The 16,843-nt window shown below is 48.1% G+C and overlaps 2 protein-coding genes across 7 annotated transcripts in view; one reads left to right on the top strand and one right to left on the bottom strand.

Annotated features, from left to right (window-relative positions):
* Positions 1 to 12,415, top strand: part of ATG4A (autophagy related 4A cysteine peptidase) — a 50,992-nt gene extending 38,577 nt beyond the window's left edge. For all 3 annotated transcript variants that reach the window (XM_013064839.2, XM_013064844.2, XM_013064843.2), the window contains 7 exons: positions 2,183 to 2,262; positions 2,932 to 3,119; positions 3,241 to 3,319; positions 7,207 to 7,352; positions 8,553 to 8,609; positions 10,037 to 10,145; positions 11,885 to 12,415. In XM_013064839.2, the coding sequence (XP_012920293.1) occupies positions 2,183 to 2,262; positions 2,932 to 3,119; positions 3,241 to 3,319; positions 7,207 to 7,352; positions 8,553 to 8,609; positions 10,037 to 10,145; positions 11,885 to 11,955 (730 nt within the window). In that variant the 3' untranslated portion in view covers positions 11,956 to 12,415. The remainder of the gene's footprint in view (positions 1 to 2,182; positions 2,263 to 2,931; positions 3,120 to 3,240; positions 3,320 to 7,206; positions 7,353 to 8,552; positions 8,610 to 10,036; positions 10,146 to 11,884) is intronic.
* Positions 12,416 to 14,426: 2,011 nt separating this feature from the next.
* Positions 14,427 to 16,843, bottom strand: part of COL4A6 (collagen type IV alpha 6 chain) — a 272,827-nt gene continuing 270,410 nt past the window's right edge. For all 4 annotated transcript variants that reach the window (XM_045068260.1, XM_045068263.1, XM_045068262.1 and 1 more), the window contains one exon: positions 14,427 to 16,068. In XM_045068260.1, coding sequence (XP_044924195.1) covers positions 15,808 to 16,068 — 261 coding nt within the window. In that variant the 3' untranslated portion in view covers positions 14,427 to 15,807. The remainder of the gene's footprint in view (positions 16,069 to 16,843) is intronic.

Raw genomic sequence — 16,843 nt, 5'->3', positions numbered from 1 at the left:
ACCAAGCATCTGGGCCATTTTGCTCAGGCAGTTCTTTGAGACTGGCATGTGCAGAAGATTCTGCTCACCCTCCAGGGGACTGTCAGACTGAAGGTCACTCTGAAGCCCAAGGGCCAAGACTAAGTAGTGGCGGAAGCCTGAGCCAACCTAGGCAAGACCCGGACTCCTACCCTATAGAGTATAAAAGACCTCATTCGTTCATTCATTCATTCATTCAGTATTTACTGAGTGGCTCCACCGTGCTAAGTGCTGGGTATACGGAAATAAACTAGACACGGTCCTTGCCTCAGGGAGCTCGCCACCTATGGGAGGAGACCAACCCCGAGGGAGGCTTGGGATCAGTCATTTATCTCTTAGCCGACTCCACATACCCCAGCAGGGTCTTTCTGCCATGGCTCTGTTAAATTGCAGAATTCACCTCCCACGGCTGGAGAATCTAAGACTGACATTTTAGCAGTGAACGGGGTGAGTGGCTTTAGCCCCCGCACCTGCAGGCCTCCTCGCCTGTTGTCCCTCTCCTTCCTGACGCCTGCCTTCAAATGCCAAGTCAGTGAGGGCAGAGATTGTATTTGTCTCGTTCACTCCTGTAAGGCTAGCACATAAAACTGCCTTGCACACACAGTGCTCAAATGCATACTGGAAGGATGAATGAAGATGGCGTCCAGAATCTGGGGCGGGATTTAGGCCCTCAGAAGGTTGAAACCATCTGGACTCCTTGGGTGTAGCTTGCTTCTTCAACTACTGGGTTCTCCGGAGGATGATGGGGGGACCTGCTCCATGAAAAGTGCCGAGGGGGCACTGTTTCAGTTATAAGCCAGTCTTCATGGAATCAGAATGCTCTGGAAATGTGCTCATGAGGGAAGTAGGCTGGATTTCCCAGGGACCCAAGTGAAATCTGTATCTTGGCTTTACTTCTTGCTAATGGTACAGCCCATCTAGAGCAATTTCTTACCTTAATTCACAGTTCTTTCAGGGGGCATGGTTGACTCTGCTGAGCGAAGATCTGACAGTATTTTGGGAACCAGTGTAGGAAGCCAGGGTAGAGCGCGTAGAAGATGAATCAGAAGGGCCATGCCGGGCCTCAGGCCCAGCCTGAAATACTTGGGTTTTTATGTGACGTCCCTCAGAATTTGCTTCTTTCGTCTAAATTTTGAAGTTCTCAACGACGGACAAATGGAAGCATATTTTTAAAAAAAAAATTAAGTGGGTCCTGATTTGTTGTGATTGTTACCATTAACAACAGAGTATTAGTATATCAGGGAAAGGTCATACCTCAAACGGAATGAAATTAAAGTGGAATGGTAATTAACCTCTTCCTAGGAGCTACCTTGGTCAGGAAGAGAATTTTTTTTTCTCTTTTGTCCAGTAAGACTGTGCTTTACCCAAGAATCCCGGAAGTACCCGGGTTAAACAGGCCTTCTTTCAGACAGGCGAGAGAGAAATGTAAGGGAGATGAGGTCATGCTGCTTTACTCAGACCCCAGATGATCCCTCTATGAAAGGGGTTCTATTTCTAACCCCTTCCAAAGTCACACAATTCCACATGCTGTCTTCAGCTGTTGACCAACAAGGCGCCGCACCAAGGCCACCTAAAGCTAAAGTTTCTCGAATAGCGTTTTCACTGCATATGTGGAGGGATGTAAGAGATCTCTTTTTCTACATTTTCCTGGGCCTTATTCTCTATATTATCTATGCTCCCAACCCCTTGTGTGTATGTATATATGTATATATGTGTGTATGTGTGTATATATGTACACACACACACACACACACACTTTTTTTTTCCATGACAGTTTCCCTTTTTTGGGGAAAATACCCTAGTAAGTCAGATTGTCTTTTATTTGAGAAGAGAAAACAAGATCTCTTGGCAGAAATGTTGGTACCTTTTCTCTTTCACCCAGCAGAAGTGACATCATCTTGTGAGGTAGATTTTTCCATTATGTAAAGCAGGCTTTTTTTTTTTTTTTCAGGATTTGAAAACAGTGATTCTGTGGCATTCTCAAGGGTCCTGGACATGGAATGTTCCAGGGCTCTCAGCCCAGGGGGCCAGAGCTTGACTCAAACCCTAACTTCTCTGTGGTTCAGTGTTCAGTGACTTTAGGGACACAGGACATAGATTGTGCTGCTCCCTGCTGATGTTGCGATCTTCCCCAATTTTGACTTCATTGTGTGTTGCTTTTCAGAAAACTTGCTTTATTTGACGAATGGAATTCCTTGGCTGTTTATGTTTCCATGGATAACACAGTAGTCATTGAAGATATCAGTGAGTCCCTAGCTTCTTTTCCTTCCCGGGAGTTGGGTGGTTGAGGTCCTTCCTCAACATTCAGAAAGTGTGTGCGTGTGTGTGTGTGAGAGAGAGAGAAACAGACAGACAGACATACACTGCCTCCAGCCTGCTTCACCAAAGTAGGGAAACTTAGAGGAGCATAGGACTCTGGTTAATCATTCCCTGTGCCTTTTCTTCTCTTCCCTTTCAGCTTTCTGAAAGGAAGAAAACAATGAGAGGGTCCTCTCTCCCTGGAAGGGCCCAGACCCTTTCCCTGCAGGATACTCAAAGTGAGGATAACCAGTTAAACCACTGACAGGTCTTCTGCCAAGGCTGCCGTTTGCCCAGCCCTGTGCTCTCCACCATGGGGTTAGAGAAACCGAAAGATACGGCCCCTGTCTCAGAGGCTCTTGCGGACTAGTTGAGAAATAAGATTTTCTCACTGAGCCTCTAATATCTGGCAGGAGGTGAGCGCTCAGGTGCCAGAAGGAAGTAAGGGCTGAAGGAGCAGCCTGGGCTTCCCATGGGAGGTGAGGCAAGCTGGCCTCTAGTGGCGGAGGAGGTGAGGCTCCAGGCCAGGAGATGAGGAGGCCCTTAGCTTCACCCTGGGCATATCTCCCGTGACTGGATACCCCTTGACCCAGTTCTCTTGTCTTATCTTTCCAGAAAAAATGTGTTGTGTCCTTCCCTTGAGTGCCGATACAGTCGGGGAGAGTCCCCCTGACACTCTGAACGCGTCGAACCAGAGTAAGGGCACCCCTGCGGGCCGCCCAGCCTGGAAACCCCTGCTGCTCATTGTGCCCCTTCGCCTGGGCATAAACCAAATCAACCCTGTCTACGTTGATGCGTTCAAAGTAAGTCAGTCCTTTTCCCGGGCCCATTGCCGCCTGCCCATCACACCGCCATATGAGCACGGAGATCCGTGAGCAGCAGTCCACAAGTGAGTTGAGAATCTTGCATTCTCTTTCCCTCTAGGAGTGTTTTAAGATGCCACAGTCTTTAGGGGCATTAGGAGGAAAACCAAATAACGCCTATTATTTCATAGGATTCTTAGGTAAGAAAAGAGGATTCACAAGTAAGTCGTCACGGGCTGGGTTGGGGGTGGGCAGAAAGTTTGCACGGGAGCCCAGGCAATTCTGGTTAGGGGACCCTCATCTCACCCAGAGCTTCCATGGCCTCTGGTCAGCTCATCCTGTCTCTGGCCTGATCTGTGGAGAATAACACTTCTCGGTGCCCCCTTCAGTCCCTCCATTGCCTTGCCTCTCAGAAAGACAGTTCCACAGCTGCTTGCCCATGGGACCACCCCAAGGGCATGACATTTTAGCCTCTCCCTCTCCTTTCTGTGGGGGCTCAGGGAGGCAGGGTTTCACTTGCCTGGCATTATGGATCTCCCTCTTCTTGGGGCTTGGGCATCTGGTCTAGGACCTATCCTCTGACTTCCCAGGCCCACGCAGCTGGGCCTGCTGCCTCACTGTTTGGAGCCATGAACAGGAAGAATTGAGAGGAGACAAAGACAGAGCTATCCTTTTTCTGCTAATGGGGGCTAAGCCTTAAAACCACTAATGTTCCTAACACGGATCCTAACAAGCAACCCAGCATTCCCTTGCCTCAGCTGATGCCTCTGGAACTCCAGCCACCCTATACATTAGCTGTGATCTGAGTCATGTAAGGCCCTTGGCGTACCAGGCAAGCTAGCCCAGTACTTCTCAAACTCTGGTGTGCACACAGATCACCCTGAGAGGTGATTAAAATGCGGGTTCAGCAGGTCCGGGGTGGGCCCAGAGATTCTGCACTTTTAACTAGGTGGGCCCAATGCTGCTGGTGTACACACCACATGTTGTGTACCAAGGGCCCAGGCATATGGTTGGTGCTGAAGAGGACAGGGAAGGGAGTGGTGTGGCCTGAAATTGGGTCTTGGGGAATATGAGCTTGGGTTATAATGGGGAGCCTTGGATAGGCAAGAGGAGCCAGAGCAGGAATGGGGAATGGCATGAGGGATGTGCAGAGCAGAGGGTGCAGTGGGCTTGGCCACCCTCCGCCCCACTCAGAGATTCAGAGAGCTGAGGTGGCATGGGAAACTGACATCCCCAGCCTTGTCGGCTATCTCTCATGCCAGCCGTGTGACAGCAGGAAAAGAATATCCACCCTTTCATCTCAGTTTCTTATGGAAAATAGGGCTGAGGCCCCTGGCCAGCTCAGCTGGGGGTAGAGCACGCAACTCTTGCTCTTGGGGTCCTGAGTTTGAGCCCGACATTGGGCATAGAGTTTACTTTAAAAAACAAAAAAGAACATAGGGCTCACCCCTGCCTTGCTGTGTTGTCACCTCACAGAAGAGCACTCAGCCAAGAGCCGGGGATGTAGTGCACACCCAGTGAAAGGTGACCCCACCCTTCCTGACCCCCGACACTGGCCTTTCCTTTGCTGCTTTCTTCTCTTTGAGGTGGGGTTTCTGCAGTGGCCTGAGCACTCACTATTGCTGCCATCTATTGGTCAAGCCTGAGAACTACAGCTTTGCAAATCAAGGAGACCTTTGTTTTTTCTCAATACCAAATAGTCTTTGGAGTCCTATACATGCCTTCCACTTCTAAACTTTTGGGTTCCTGTCAAAGAAAAGGTTGCAAAAATAAATTTTGCCTTTTTCTTTGTTCGAGGACAAGGCAGAAACCGATTGGAAAATAATTTTGGAGGGACCTCAAGGAACAATGGATGGGATTCCTGGGGGGCCTGAACTTCCCTTACCCCAAGTTACCCAGAAAGAGTTTGCCAAGCTGGCATAGCCCTCCTGTTTCGTGAGACTGCTGGGTCAAGGTGACTTTTGTGGAGGTTGACTACTCATTAAAGAGGTGTGGGCAATCCTCAGCAACCCAGACAGAGGTGTGCACAGTTCCCATTTGCCCATTGCCTTTCATAAATCCTTTGCTTCACCTTTATTGGAGGCCCCAAAGTCCACCCGAATCCCCTTGTCTAACTTACCCCCTGACTGTATTAGGTTGGGGATTCCAGAATGGTCAAATGTCTGAAGGGAGGGAACAGATGAGAACTGCCATTTGCTGAAAAGCTGTCTTGTGTCAGGGACCCTGCAAAGTCCCACCCCCAGACAGATAGATAGAGAACATACATACACATACAGGTATAGACAGATAGTCCAATATAGAGATATAGATACAGATAGTTAGATACTCCTGTGAGGTAAAGCTTAGTATAGTGAAACTAAGAGTTGGAGGGATTGCCTCAAAGTCACCCAGCTAGAAAGTAGCCAAACCAGCATTCAGTTCCAATGAGGCCATCTCTGCCTGCTGTGCTACCTTGCTTCCTGAGGGCCCTCTTTTCCAGTGGGAAGCTGGGGAAAGCTCTCGATGTGTGACCCTATGTCCAGGATGAGAGTCTGTCTGTCCGATTTTGCCTGCTTAGACAGGAGATGTTTGCCCCCTGCACTTTGGGGAAGGTTGCCACCAAGGATCCATAGCATGAGCCACTTGTCTGCAGATGGCTGACCAGATGGCCTCTTGTTCTCAGGCCTAATTAGAGACCTGGGTTTGGTCCCACATCACTTCTAGAACTTTTGGGGGATTCTACTGTATCTCTTCTAAGCATTCTCAGAAACAGCGGCACCTGAAAAGCTCCACTCCACATACACATACATGCGCACGCGCACACACACACAGGCACACACCTGGAAAGGGCCAGAATCAGAGAGGATGCTCTTATTTATCCAATTATTCCTAGCACCTTAACTTGAAACACTGGCAGAATGCTTGCTCCTAATCCCGCTCTGGATTTCCATTTTCTTGTGCACAGCTTCCTTTCCTTCTTCCTTTTCTGTGGTCATAGGTAAGCTTCCTTCTGAACATCCTGGTTATTGCTTTTCTTTGTGACTTGAGGCTTTTGGGGCATAACTGATCTACCCAGCAGTGGTCTAGCGGGGATATATATGTCTGTGGTAGAGACAAGTTAAGCTATTCATCAGGCATCAGAAACACGTTGTCTGCTGACAGAAACACTTAGATGTGGCCCAATGCCATTCTGGATGTCACTCCAGGGAGGGTCTTGGGGGGCATCTCTTCCTACCCCATTCTCCTGCCTTGGGTAGATCTCTCTTTGGTTGCCCAACCCCGTCTACAACACAGATGGTCCTGAAGCCTGACCAGTGAGGATGGGCTACCACTCTGGCCAAGTCAGCAGGACACTGATGAGCCCTGGAGGGCCTCTCAGCCCTTTGAATATCAAAGTAGAGATGTTATTATCTCAAACTCCTCCCAGGTCGTTATTGGGTTGGGCTTTTTCTACCTTGACAAAGCATGGCTCTTCTCTCCTTTGTGCAGGCAGATCATCTCAAAGTGAATTTCCTTGGTGAGGTGTGTCTGTGGTGGAATCAAAGCTTTCCACTAGGAATCGCTTAACTTGCTAGCTAACTGAGATCAGAAGTCAGAGCCCATCATTAACAGAGTCAGCATTTCCATTTCTCTGGGAAGGCCAAGGCCTTTTCTTTCTTACCAGATGTGCTCTCTGCCCACAAGTCTGAGAACCAATGGCATGGAGCCAGCAAGATGCTTCCCAATGTGGAAAGAGGCAGGAAGCTCCCTAATGGTACCTGGGCTCCCGCCCTGGTGGTTGTACCTCCCACCTCTTTGCTAACTGCTGCTCACAGAGCCTGCCACATCATCTCTGGTCTCTCATTTGCTCATTTGCTCAAACCCGTCCCTCTCCATTTTTGGTCTTGGGCTTTGAGGAGATGTAACTGCTAGGGCGAGTCCTCTGGTTGAGTGATTGGATTTGGCTTCCTTCAAGCATGATCACCTGAGTTCAGGCTTTCTGTCATCTCATTCCCATTGTCACCAAAGGGAGGGGTTAAGAAAACCAGAGCGCCTCCTCCCCCTGAGGGACAGCAGTGGGACAGGGGCAGCCATTCTTTCTAGATTAAGCATGTCTCATTCCAAACAGGTGATGAGCTAATTTTCTTGGACCCTCACACAACCCAGACTTTTGTTGACACCGAAGAGAATGGAACGGTTGACGACCAGACTTTCCATTGCCTACAGTCCCCGCAGCGAATGAACATCTTGAACTTGGATCCTTCCGTAGCGCTGGTGGGTATCTGAAGGTTGGGTGGGCCAAGAGACACGATGCCACCCTGTTACAGATTGGTTTCTGGGGAGTTCTCTAGCTTTGCTGGGTAGGAAGGCGAGAGAGTATGTTCCTCACCACGCCCCACCCCCCAGGGGTATACCATAGTATAGTAGGGAAAGGATGAACCCTGAAGGCAAACTGCTAGAGTTGGAATCCTGGCCCTGCCACCTCCTAGCCATGGACTTAGGAGGAGGCCTTGAACTTTTTTGAGCCTCAGCCTTCTCACCCCTAAAATGAGCAGAACAGTACTTCCTTCAGGGCTGTGGGAGGCATAAGGCATTCAGCTCAGGGCTGGGCACCTTGTAAGCATTCTGTAAATGCTAGTTATTATTAGCATTACAGTCTTTACCCTTTTACTTCTTGCCCCCTAGTTATTGCTACCCAGGCTCAGGGAATAAGGCGGGACATAGTTAGGGAGGGATCAGAGGGCAAGACCTTCCGGGTAGATAGTGCTCACTTCCCTGGGCACTCAGGGTGTTCCCCCCTGGAGGTATGACGACTGTCTTCACACACTAAAGGGACAGCTGCCTGTAAAGTTACTGTTGGTTCTGAGGCCTGGCTGAATCCTCTCTTCCAGTTTAATCTAATTGTCAGAGCACCAGAGATCGAGAGTGGACAAGAGCCCTCCTCTTGTTTTGGACCATTCTTTCACTACTGTAGGCTGGCTCTGAGGATGGGGAAGGAGGTGGATGGTTCTCTTTATTCTAACAGATCATTTCCTTCAGGTCAAAGCCATCTTACCATGTACTACCTCCAGCTACAAGTACTATTTGACTTTTTGTGGTTGGTTTAATCAACTGTTCCTTATGGATGTGTCTATTTACGCACCGAGGGTAATGGAATTAACCCCATGCTTTGGAGATTGGCCTTCAAGTTACTATATCTCACAGTATGAGGGGAGAGGGACAGGGGGTGGGGGAGAGCGAGTAGGACAGAGAGGGAGAGGTGGAATGAACGTGTAAATGTGTGTGTCCAGGTAAAGTAATGGCCCAGGAGAGGGAGCAATGCAGCCAATGTGCTCCATTATTGCCAGAAGATGCATCTAAAGAGAGCAGCCCCCATCCTAGCTCCAGGCCAGGGGCGCCATCTTGTAGTACAGAGGGCCTGACTCTGTGCCCCTGACCAGTTCTAAGTTCTGTTCTCTTGCTTTCCCCCCCAAGGGATTTTTCTGCAAAGAAGAAAAGGACTTTGATAGCTGGTGTAGCCTTGTACAGAAGGTAACGATGTATGTTTTTCTTAGTCTTAAAAGCAGAAGTTATTCAATAGGATCGCTTTTCAAGACTGCTCCACGTAGTGACATGAGTCTAGCCTGATGGGATTATACTGCAAGAGAAAAACTAAGATGTGGAGAATTATGCATAATTCTGGGGGGAACCAGAGCAAAACCTTTGTTTGAAATATGCTTAGTATGTCAAGTGGGTGATATTTTTAGCTACGTAATGTCTCATCCGATTATGCCTACAAGTCACATGAAATATTCAACGAATATTCCACCATTTTCACTTAATGCTAATTTCACAGAGTTCCGCCTAAATTCTTCCTCGTGCCCTTCATAGCGCCGAGATGATTGAAGGAACCAAACTGCTTTTCTGTTTGTTTCGTGGTCTGTTAACAGTTTCATATAGTCCATGATGTAGTTTAGGGAGTGTGTCTTTCTCTTAGCTGTCTCGTTTCTATTAAAGGTCGGCACGCTGCTGCTAAATGAAACACAGTTTGCAGGAATCTGTGTAGACAGCAAAGCCAGATATGCTCTCTTCTCAGTATTTTGTGTAAAAGGGTAGTCACCGTTTTTGATGGCTCACCAGTCTTTGTATCTGCCCTGCTCATCCTCACTTCTAACACATGCCAAGTACGTAGGAGACATTGATAAATGCTTATTAAAGAAGGACGATCACAGGGAATAGTTGAAAAGTGCCCCAGATGGAATGGCAGGAGACGTGCTATTCTCCTACCTGCCAAAAAAAAAAAAAAAAAAAAAAAGAAGAAGAAGAAAGAAAGAAAATAGAGGCCAGGAGATGGGAGCCCAGAGCCTCCTGCAAGTGTGAGGAGGGCAGATTTTTTTTCTTCACGAGCCAACAGATAATTGACGTTAATGTCCCTAGCTGACTCTGCCACCCTAGTGAAACACTGGCTGGGACACAATGGAAAATTATTTTCTAAAGGTAATTCTTAACCTGTTAGAAGGCAGCGCAACTCTAGACACACCCCCTGTAAAGGTTGAATGAAAGTTCTCTGGTAAGACTGTGCCATATCAATTAGGACATACACCACATGTGTTGGACTAAAATCAAAACCCCGCCAATATGCTGTCCCCGGATCCTTTGGGGCCAGGTTTCACGTAATGAACACAAAGTTCTTTGGAGGCAACACATCAGGGACAGCTCGCCGCTGAACTGAGTTAGGCCAGGGTGTCTGGCTTTCCGTCGGCTCCTCCGTCCAGTGTCCTTCCTTCCTGGGCTGCCAGCGCTAGCACAGAAGGGGGCTGGGTCCTCGGATGGGGTGAGGAGAAGATGGGCGCACTGGGCTTGGTTCCCACCTTTCAACAACCAGGCCACTCTCACAGGGTTTGGGATCACAGATGGACAACCAGCCTGAAATGTGTAGTCAGTCTGAAATGTTTACAGCTGTTTCTGTGTGTCCTCAGGAAATCCTAAAGGAAAATTTAAGGATGTTTGAATTAGTTCAGAAACATCCATCACACTGGCCTCCCTTTGTTCCTCCAGCTAAGCCAGAAGTGACAACCACTGGGGCAGGTAAGCCATTGTTCCAGGGTTCTTGGGTGGCTGTTGTTTCATGAGACTGAATCAACTGTGGCTCAGGCTTTCCATAGAATGTACAGTGTCTCTTCAGCTGGGCTGAGCACGGAGTGTGTCCTCGATGATTTTAATCTTCCAGTGAACTGATCTGTACCAGTTTCAAAGCCTGAGAGTTGAAGAAAATGAGCTCAATGCAAAAGGGCCATATGAAATCAAAATGAAGAGAATGTATATTCATGGTCTGGCCCAAAAAAACAAATCAGGGGCCAGGGGTGATTTGAAAAGTACCTCAAAGACCCCAGAGCCTTGTCCTCATCCCTGGGAATAAGACTGTGTAATGAACTTAACTATTTTGCTTCTTTCTTTTTTTTTTTTTTTAATTATGTTAGTCACCATACAGTGCATCATTAGTTTCTGATGTAGTATTCCATGACCCATTGTTTGTGTCTAACACCCAGTGCTCCATGCAATCCATGCCCTCCTTAATACCCATCACTGGGCTCACCTCCCCCTTCCCTCCAAAACCCACAGTTGGTTTCCTGGAGTCCGTAGTCTTTCATGGTTCATCTCCCCCTCTGATATGCCCCCTCTTCATTTTCCCCTTTCTTCTTCTAATGTCCTCCATGCTATTCCTTATGTTCCACCAATAAGTGAAACCATTTGATAATTGACTTTCTCTGCTTGACTTATTTCACTCAGCATAATCTCTTCCAGTCCCGTCCATGATAATGCAAATGGTAGGTATTCATCCTTTCTGATGACTGAGTAATATTCCATTGTATTTATGGACCACATCTTCTTTATCCATTCATCTGTTGAAGGACATCTTGATTCTTTCCACAGTTTGGCTATTGTGGCCATTGCTGCTATGAACATTGGGGTGCAGGTGCCCCTTCTTTTCATTACATCTGTACCTTTGGGGTAAATACCCAGTCGTGCAATGGCTGGGTCATAGGGTAGTACTATTTTTAACTTTTTAAGCGACCTCCACACTGTTTTCCAGAGTGGCTGCACCAGCTTGCATTCCAACCAACAGTGTAAGAGGGTTCCCCTTTCTCCACAGCCTCTCCAACATTTGTTGTTTCTTGCCTTGTCAATTTTTGCCATTCTGACTGATGTAAGGTGGTATCTCAGTGTGGCTCTTTCTTTTTTAAAATTTTTATAAGTTTTTTTAAAGATTTTTTTTAAAGATTTTATTTATTTATTTGACAGAGAGAGATCACAGTAGACAGAGAGGCAGGCAGAGAGAGAGGGAAGCAGGCTCCCCGCTGAGCAGGGAGCCCAATGCGGGACTCGATCCCAGGACCCTGAGATCATGACCTGAGCCGAAGGCAGCGGCTTAACCTACTGAGCCACCCAGGTGCCCTTTTTTAAAGATTTTATTTATTTATTTGACAGAGAGAGAAAGTGAGTGCACAAACATGGGGAGAGGCAGAGGGAGAGGGAGAAGCAGGCTCCCTGCAGAGCAGGGGAAGCCTGATATGGGACTCGATTCCAGGACTCTGGGATCATGACCTGAGCTGAAGGCAATGGCTTAACCAACTGAGCCACCCAGGCGCCCTCAATGTGGTTCTTTCTAAAGAATCTCTAGTACTTGTCCGCGGTCCCACCTGCGAGTCTCTTCCACGTTTCTCTAGCAAAACAATTAAAAAATGAATAGCCTTAACTATTAACTGTACTGACCATTTCAACCAGAGTGTCAAGCTTCCTTCTTTCTCATTTCCGTACTCCAACAGAATTCATTGACTCTACTGAACAACTAGAGGAGTTTGACCTGGAGGAAGATTTCGAGATCCTGAGCGTCTAGGATAGCGGAAACGCGACTTGGCGGTCTGTCTTCCACCCGGCACAAGAAGAGCACAAACCCATTACATGAGACTTTTCTAGTCAGCAAGTGCCTGATATGCCAACAGCATACAAACTTGAAAGCAATCATGACTGAGCCAATTACCGTTTCTCAGAAAACAAACGATAATAACCCTCCCCCAGAACGAACTAGAACAATCATGGAACATAGGAACAGAAAGGTTAGGAGTTATCCCTTGCTTCCCGGCTTGTCTTACCTGGCCACAGCGAGTCTTCAGCTACTGAAACGAGGAGATGGATGTCTGGAAGACAGACAGAAACTCCCACCTTGCTTCAAGCACCAGCAGAGAAGAGATGGTTTCCCTGTGCTTCTTCACCCCTTCAGGAGTGACCTCTTTTGGGCTAAATACTAAGAAGCAATCTGTTCTCTTGCTCTAATAATAAAGTGATTGCATCAGGGAGAAAAAGGTCTTTTTAAGTTATTTGAATATGTATTTTAAATGATTATAATTCAGATCAAAAATTTGCCTGAGAAATCACATCAAATGCGCCCTGGTTGATTCCGTTTCTAGCTGAGGGCAACTTGCTGTCTGATGATGGGTGTTGCCATCCTTACTGATGTTTTGTCACATGCCACCCTGCCCTTCAATCAAGCCATGATCGCTTTACCTGTTTATTTATTCAAAAACTCATTTTTTAAAAAGATTTTATTTATTTATTTGTAAGAGAGAGAGAGAGTGAGAGCGAGCACAGGCAGACAGAGTGGAAGGCAGAGTCAGAGGGAGAAGCAGGCTCCCTGCGGAGCAAGTAGCCCGATGTGGGACTCGATCCCAGGACGCTGGGATCATGACCTGAGCCGAAGGCAGCTGCTTAACCAACTGAACCACCCAGGCGTCCCGCAAAAACTCATTTTTAAATAGATTTTATTTATTTAAGAGAGAGAGAGAGAGCATGAGCGGCAGGGAAAGGCAGAGGGAGAGGGAGAAGCAGACTCCCCACTGAGCTGGGAGCTAGACTTGGGGCTCCATCCTGGGACCCCGGGATCATGACCTGAGCCAAAGGCCTAACCGACTGAGCCACCCAGGTGCCCCAAGTCGTGATCACTTTAAATCAGCTGTGTGCAAACTTTTCCTGCCAAGGACCAAATAGTAAACACTTCTGGTTTTGCAGGCCATATGGTCTCTGTCACAGCCACTCAGCTCCATGGTCAAAGTGCAAAAGAGCAAAATCAGCCATTGCTGGTGTGCACACAAATGAGCCTGGCTGGAAGCCAATAAAACTTTATTTACAAAAGCAGGCGGTAAGCTGCAGATTTAGTGTGCCGGCTGTAGTTTGCCAATCACTGACTTAAAATTGTTGATTCGGGGGAAATCCAAATTGGCCTTTGACTTTGACTCCATTTTGGTTGACAGCTATAATGAGAAAAAATTATTCACGTGGTGACATTTAATCCGTGCGGCAAATGCAATTCTGAACCATTTCAGGATGAGCAACATAGCAAATCTTCAAGCACATTTTGATCAAATTGGCTTTGCTAAACCCTCTTCTGTGCGGCTGTACCTCAAGCCCATGTTTCTCTCCTTCCCTCTTAACTTGGGTGCATTCCACCCCCCTTCTCTACCAAGGCCCGAGGAAGGCCAGCAAACACTAGCCTTGAAAGCCAGCACCAAACTAAAGTTTGTTTTGTTTTGTTTTGTTTTCTGTATATGTAGGAATATTAGAACACTTGTTTCCTTGAATTCCATTTTTTCCCCAGTAGGTAAGATATTCCAGTAGTTCAAAAATCAAAAGGTACAAAATGATATACAGTGAAAATGTCTCTCTCTCCCATGGATTGGTTTCCTTCTCTGAATGCTCCCAGAATCATGGCTTTCTTATCAGTCCAGAAGATATATTTTATGCATATACGAAATATGCATATATGTCTCAGATTTGATTTTAACAACCTCAACATGTCTCTACTTTTTTAAAAAAGAGGTTTTATTTATTTATTTTTGAGATAGAGAGCGAGCATGTGCATGTGAGGTTGGTGGGGTAGAGGGGCAGAGGGAGAGAGAGTCTCAAGCAGACTCCTCACTGAGCAAGAAGCTTGATGTGGGGCTTGGCCTCATGACCCTGAGATCACGACTTGAGCCAAAACCAAGAGTTGGATGCTTTACTGACTGTGCCACCCAGGTGCCCCCAACATTTCTCTACTTTTGATTTCTCTGTAAAGGATACTGAGGCCCCAGAAGTATGGAAACCCATTTCTTGAACTCTAGCATGGATGGGGCTAAAAGCAGTTGTAGGTGTATTTTCAGAGAAGTTGTGGATTTGTTGCCTTCTACCCTTTGACTTTAATTGTATTTTTTCCACCTCAGTATTATGTTGTAAAGCTCAGCTTGCATTATCAGGCTCTGAGGGGAACTCACGAATTATAGCGAGATGGACTTCAGAAAAGTATTCATCAGAAAACATCCAAAGAGCCGAATGTTGATGTGTGAGTCCTTTTATTTGCAATGCACAAAGCTGACAGCATGCTTATTACTTAGGAGGTGAAGGTAACAGTAATTCAGATTATACTGATTTTGCTTTCTCTGTGTTGGCATGGTTTACATAATATTTAAGGAAACAGAATCACCCAGAAGGAATTGCCTCATGTTAACATAGCTAGGTATTCCGGGAAACTGATAATCAGAGGAAGTGGTTAAAACACATCCCCCTGCAGAGAATGCAATACACTTTATAGTCCACTCCAGCTTGTTTTAGGTCTGCCAACTGCTAAGGAGAGGAGTGTGCTAGATTTCTATGAGACTTAACAATGTATTAAAATAGTTTAACAGGCTACCCATGAAAGAGCAATTGGATGGACATTTTAATGGAAAGTCTCTAACAACAGCCTCAGAACGCTAAGGACCCAAAACACCATGGCTTCGATTTGCCCCACTGCACACATCTGGATGGCATTTGGAATAAACAGGGAACTCTGAGAAACTGGGACAAGGGCTTTGTCTTTTTTTGTTCCTGGAGTCCAAAGCAAAATTCACACCTTCTTACCCATCCACCTCTCTGCCCCCAACTCCCCCCACCCCCACCCCCGACCCGGCCTGGGAGAAAGGGGTGTGGTTCTCATTTCCCTTTCTGGGCCTGGCTGCACTTGGTGCCTCCCCTGCTCTACTCTGGACTAGGCCAAGTTCTCCGTCTCTGGCTGGGGAGGGCGCTGGCAAGGAGGAAGTAATTCATTGGGGATCATATGAAGTTAACAAACCCACTCCTGAAGCACTCTGGGGCCCAGCTTGGCTCACCCTTGAAGGAACCAAAGAGCACCCCCGGCTGCTGGTGGGCACCCCATTCCAGGTCCACCGCCTGCCTAGACACAGTGGGTCCCCTGGATGAGTAAGAGCTTGCCCCCATGCAGGCTCAAGCCACCCTGTGAATGCTTAGCCAGAGAATTTTCTGGCTGAATGTGGAAACACCAGCTTCTGGTTTAAGGCAAATAATGTGGTGACCTCTGGACAGAAAGAAGTGACTTCTCAGCTATGGTGAAGGGCTTTCTGATCAAGACAATGAGGAAAGCTAGGAGTCTAAGAAAGCAGTCGCCCAGCAGGTCTTTCTGAGGTAGCCGTGAATAAGCCTGCAAACATCCACGTCCAACAACAGCACCAGTTTGAAATGGGACAGCAGGCCCCAGTAGGGTGGGCTCACCCATTGGGCCTGATGGTCAGGGTGACCAGTGTCCAGTAGTCCAGCCCTCAGGAGACACCGATGTACGACTTGACGGAGAGGCAACAGAGCAGGGGTCCTTCCTTCTTCAGCTGTGAGGTGACCGTTGTGTGGGGGAGGGGTGGGCGGCGGGGGTGCAGCAGCTGCCCCTCTACAGGCTTTTCATACACACCTGGCAGCGGCTGACGCGGGTGTGGAGCTGCCCGGCCTTCAGTGTTTCGGACACCGGTTCCTCCCTAAACTGCTGCCTCTCTTCCACCGTCGTCAGCCAGAAACTGTACTTGTTGGCAAAGTAGTGGCATGTGCCCCGGGCCCCGCTGCACTCGATGAAAGGAGTGGCTCGGAAATCCTCCAGGCAGGAGCCCGGGGAGACCAGGGACTGGCCGCCACCCTCGGCGCCCGCCGCGGTATGCTGCAACAGATGGGGTCAGCGCTTCAGCCCTGGGCCCTTACGCAGCTCTGGCCCCTGGCTCAGCCCTAGCATCTATCCTACAGCCTCAAATCTCCTAGGACCACTTGAGCTTGTAGCTCCTCTGGGCCAGGAGCATTCCCTCCAAGCTCCCCAAGTGACCTCCTAACCCACTGCGCTTGGGCAGCGGGGATCTCTTGGCCAGTGTCCTCCCCCACCAAACTCCGAGCATCCCACTGAGTTCCGAAGTGTGTTCGGTGGCTCCTTGCCAATCCCCGTGGGCAAGTAAGTCTGAGAAAAGCTGAATGAAGGCAGATTCAGTAGGTTTTAGAATGCAGGTCTTCCCCAGACCCTTGTCTACTCCAAGCCCTTGGTGGTGAACCCCAAGAAGAGCATGTGGTACTCCACCAAGTGGCTAAACCTGGGGCCCCTCCCCCAGCCTGAATAGTGCCGGCTCTGCAGTTAGCTTCCTTAGAACTTCTTACGTTTTCCACCTGTACCACACCCTTTAGGACAACACAGAGCATTGTTGCTTACTGAGCAACAGCAAGGAGTATGTGGCCTAGCGTCCTGGCCCCCACTTCAGGGCCCCTTCAGCATCCAACGTCAGTACCATTCATTAGCCCATAGTCGCCAGTCACTGTACCCACAGATAGCAGTCCGTGTCACTGCACTCCCCACCCCTTCTCCCTTCATGTCAACTGGGGTATTAGCTGGACCACAGGGGGTGAGGAAGAGGCTTCATCCCCCCAGGGTCAGCAAATGGCCAATGGGACAA

This window comes from Mustela putorius, unplaced genomic scaffold (genome assembly GCF_011764305.1).
Source record: "Mustela putorius furo isolate JIRA1106 unplaced genomic scaffold, ASM1176430v1.1 tig00003901_pilon_pilon_pilon, whole genome shotgun sequence".
NCBI lineage: Eukaryota > Metazoa > Chordata > Mammalia > Carnivora > Mustelidae > Mustela > Mustela putorius.
This window is presented reverse-complemented; position numbering and strand designations above follow the sequence as displayed.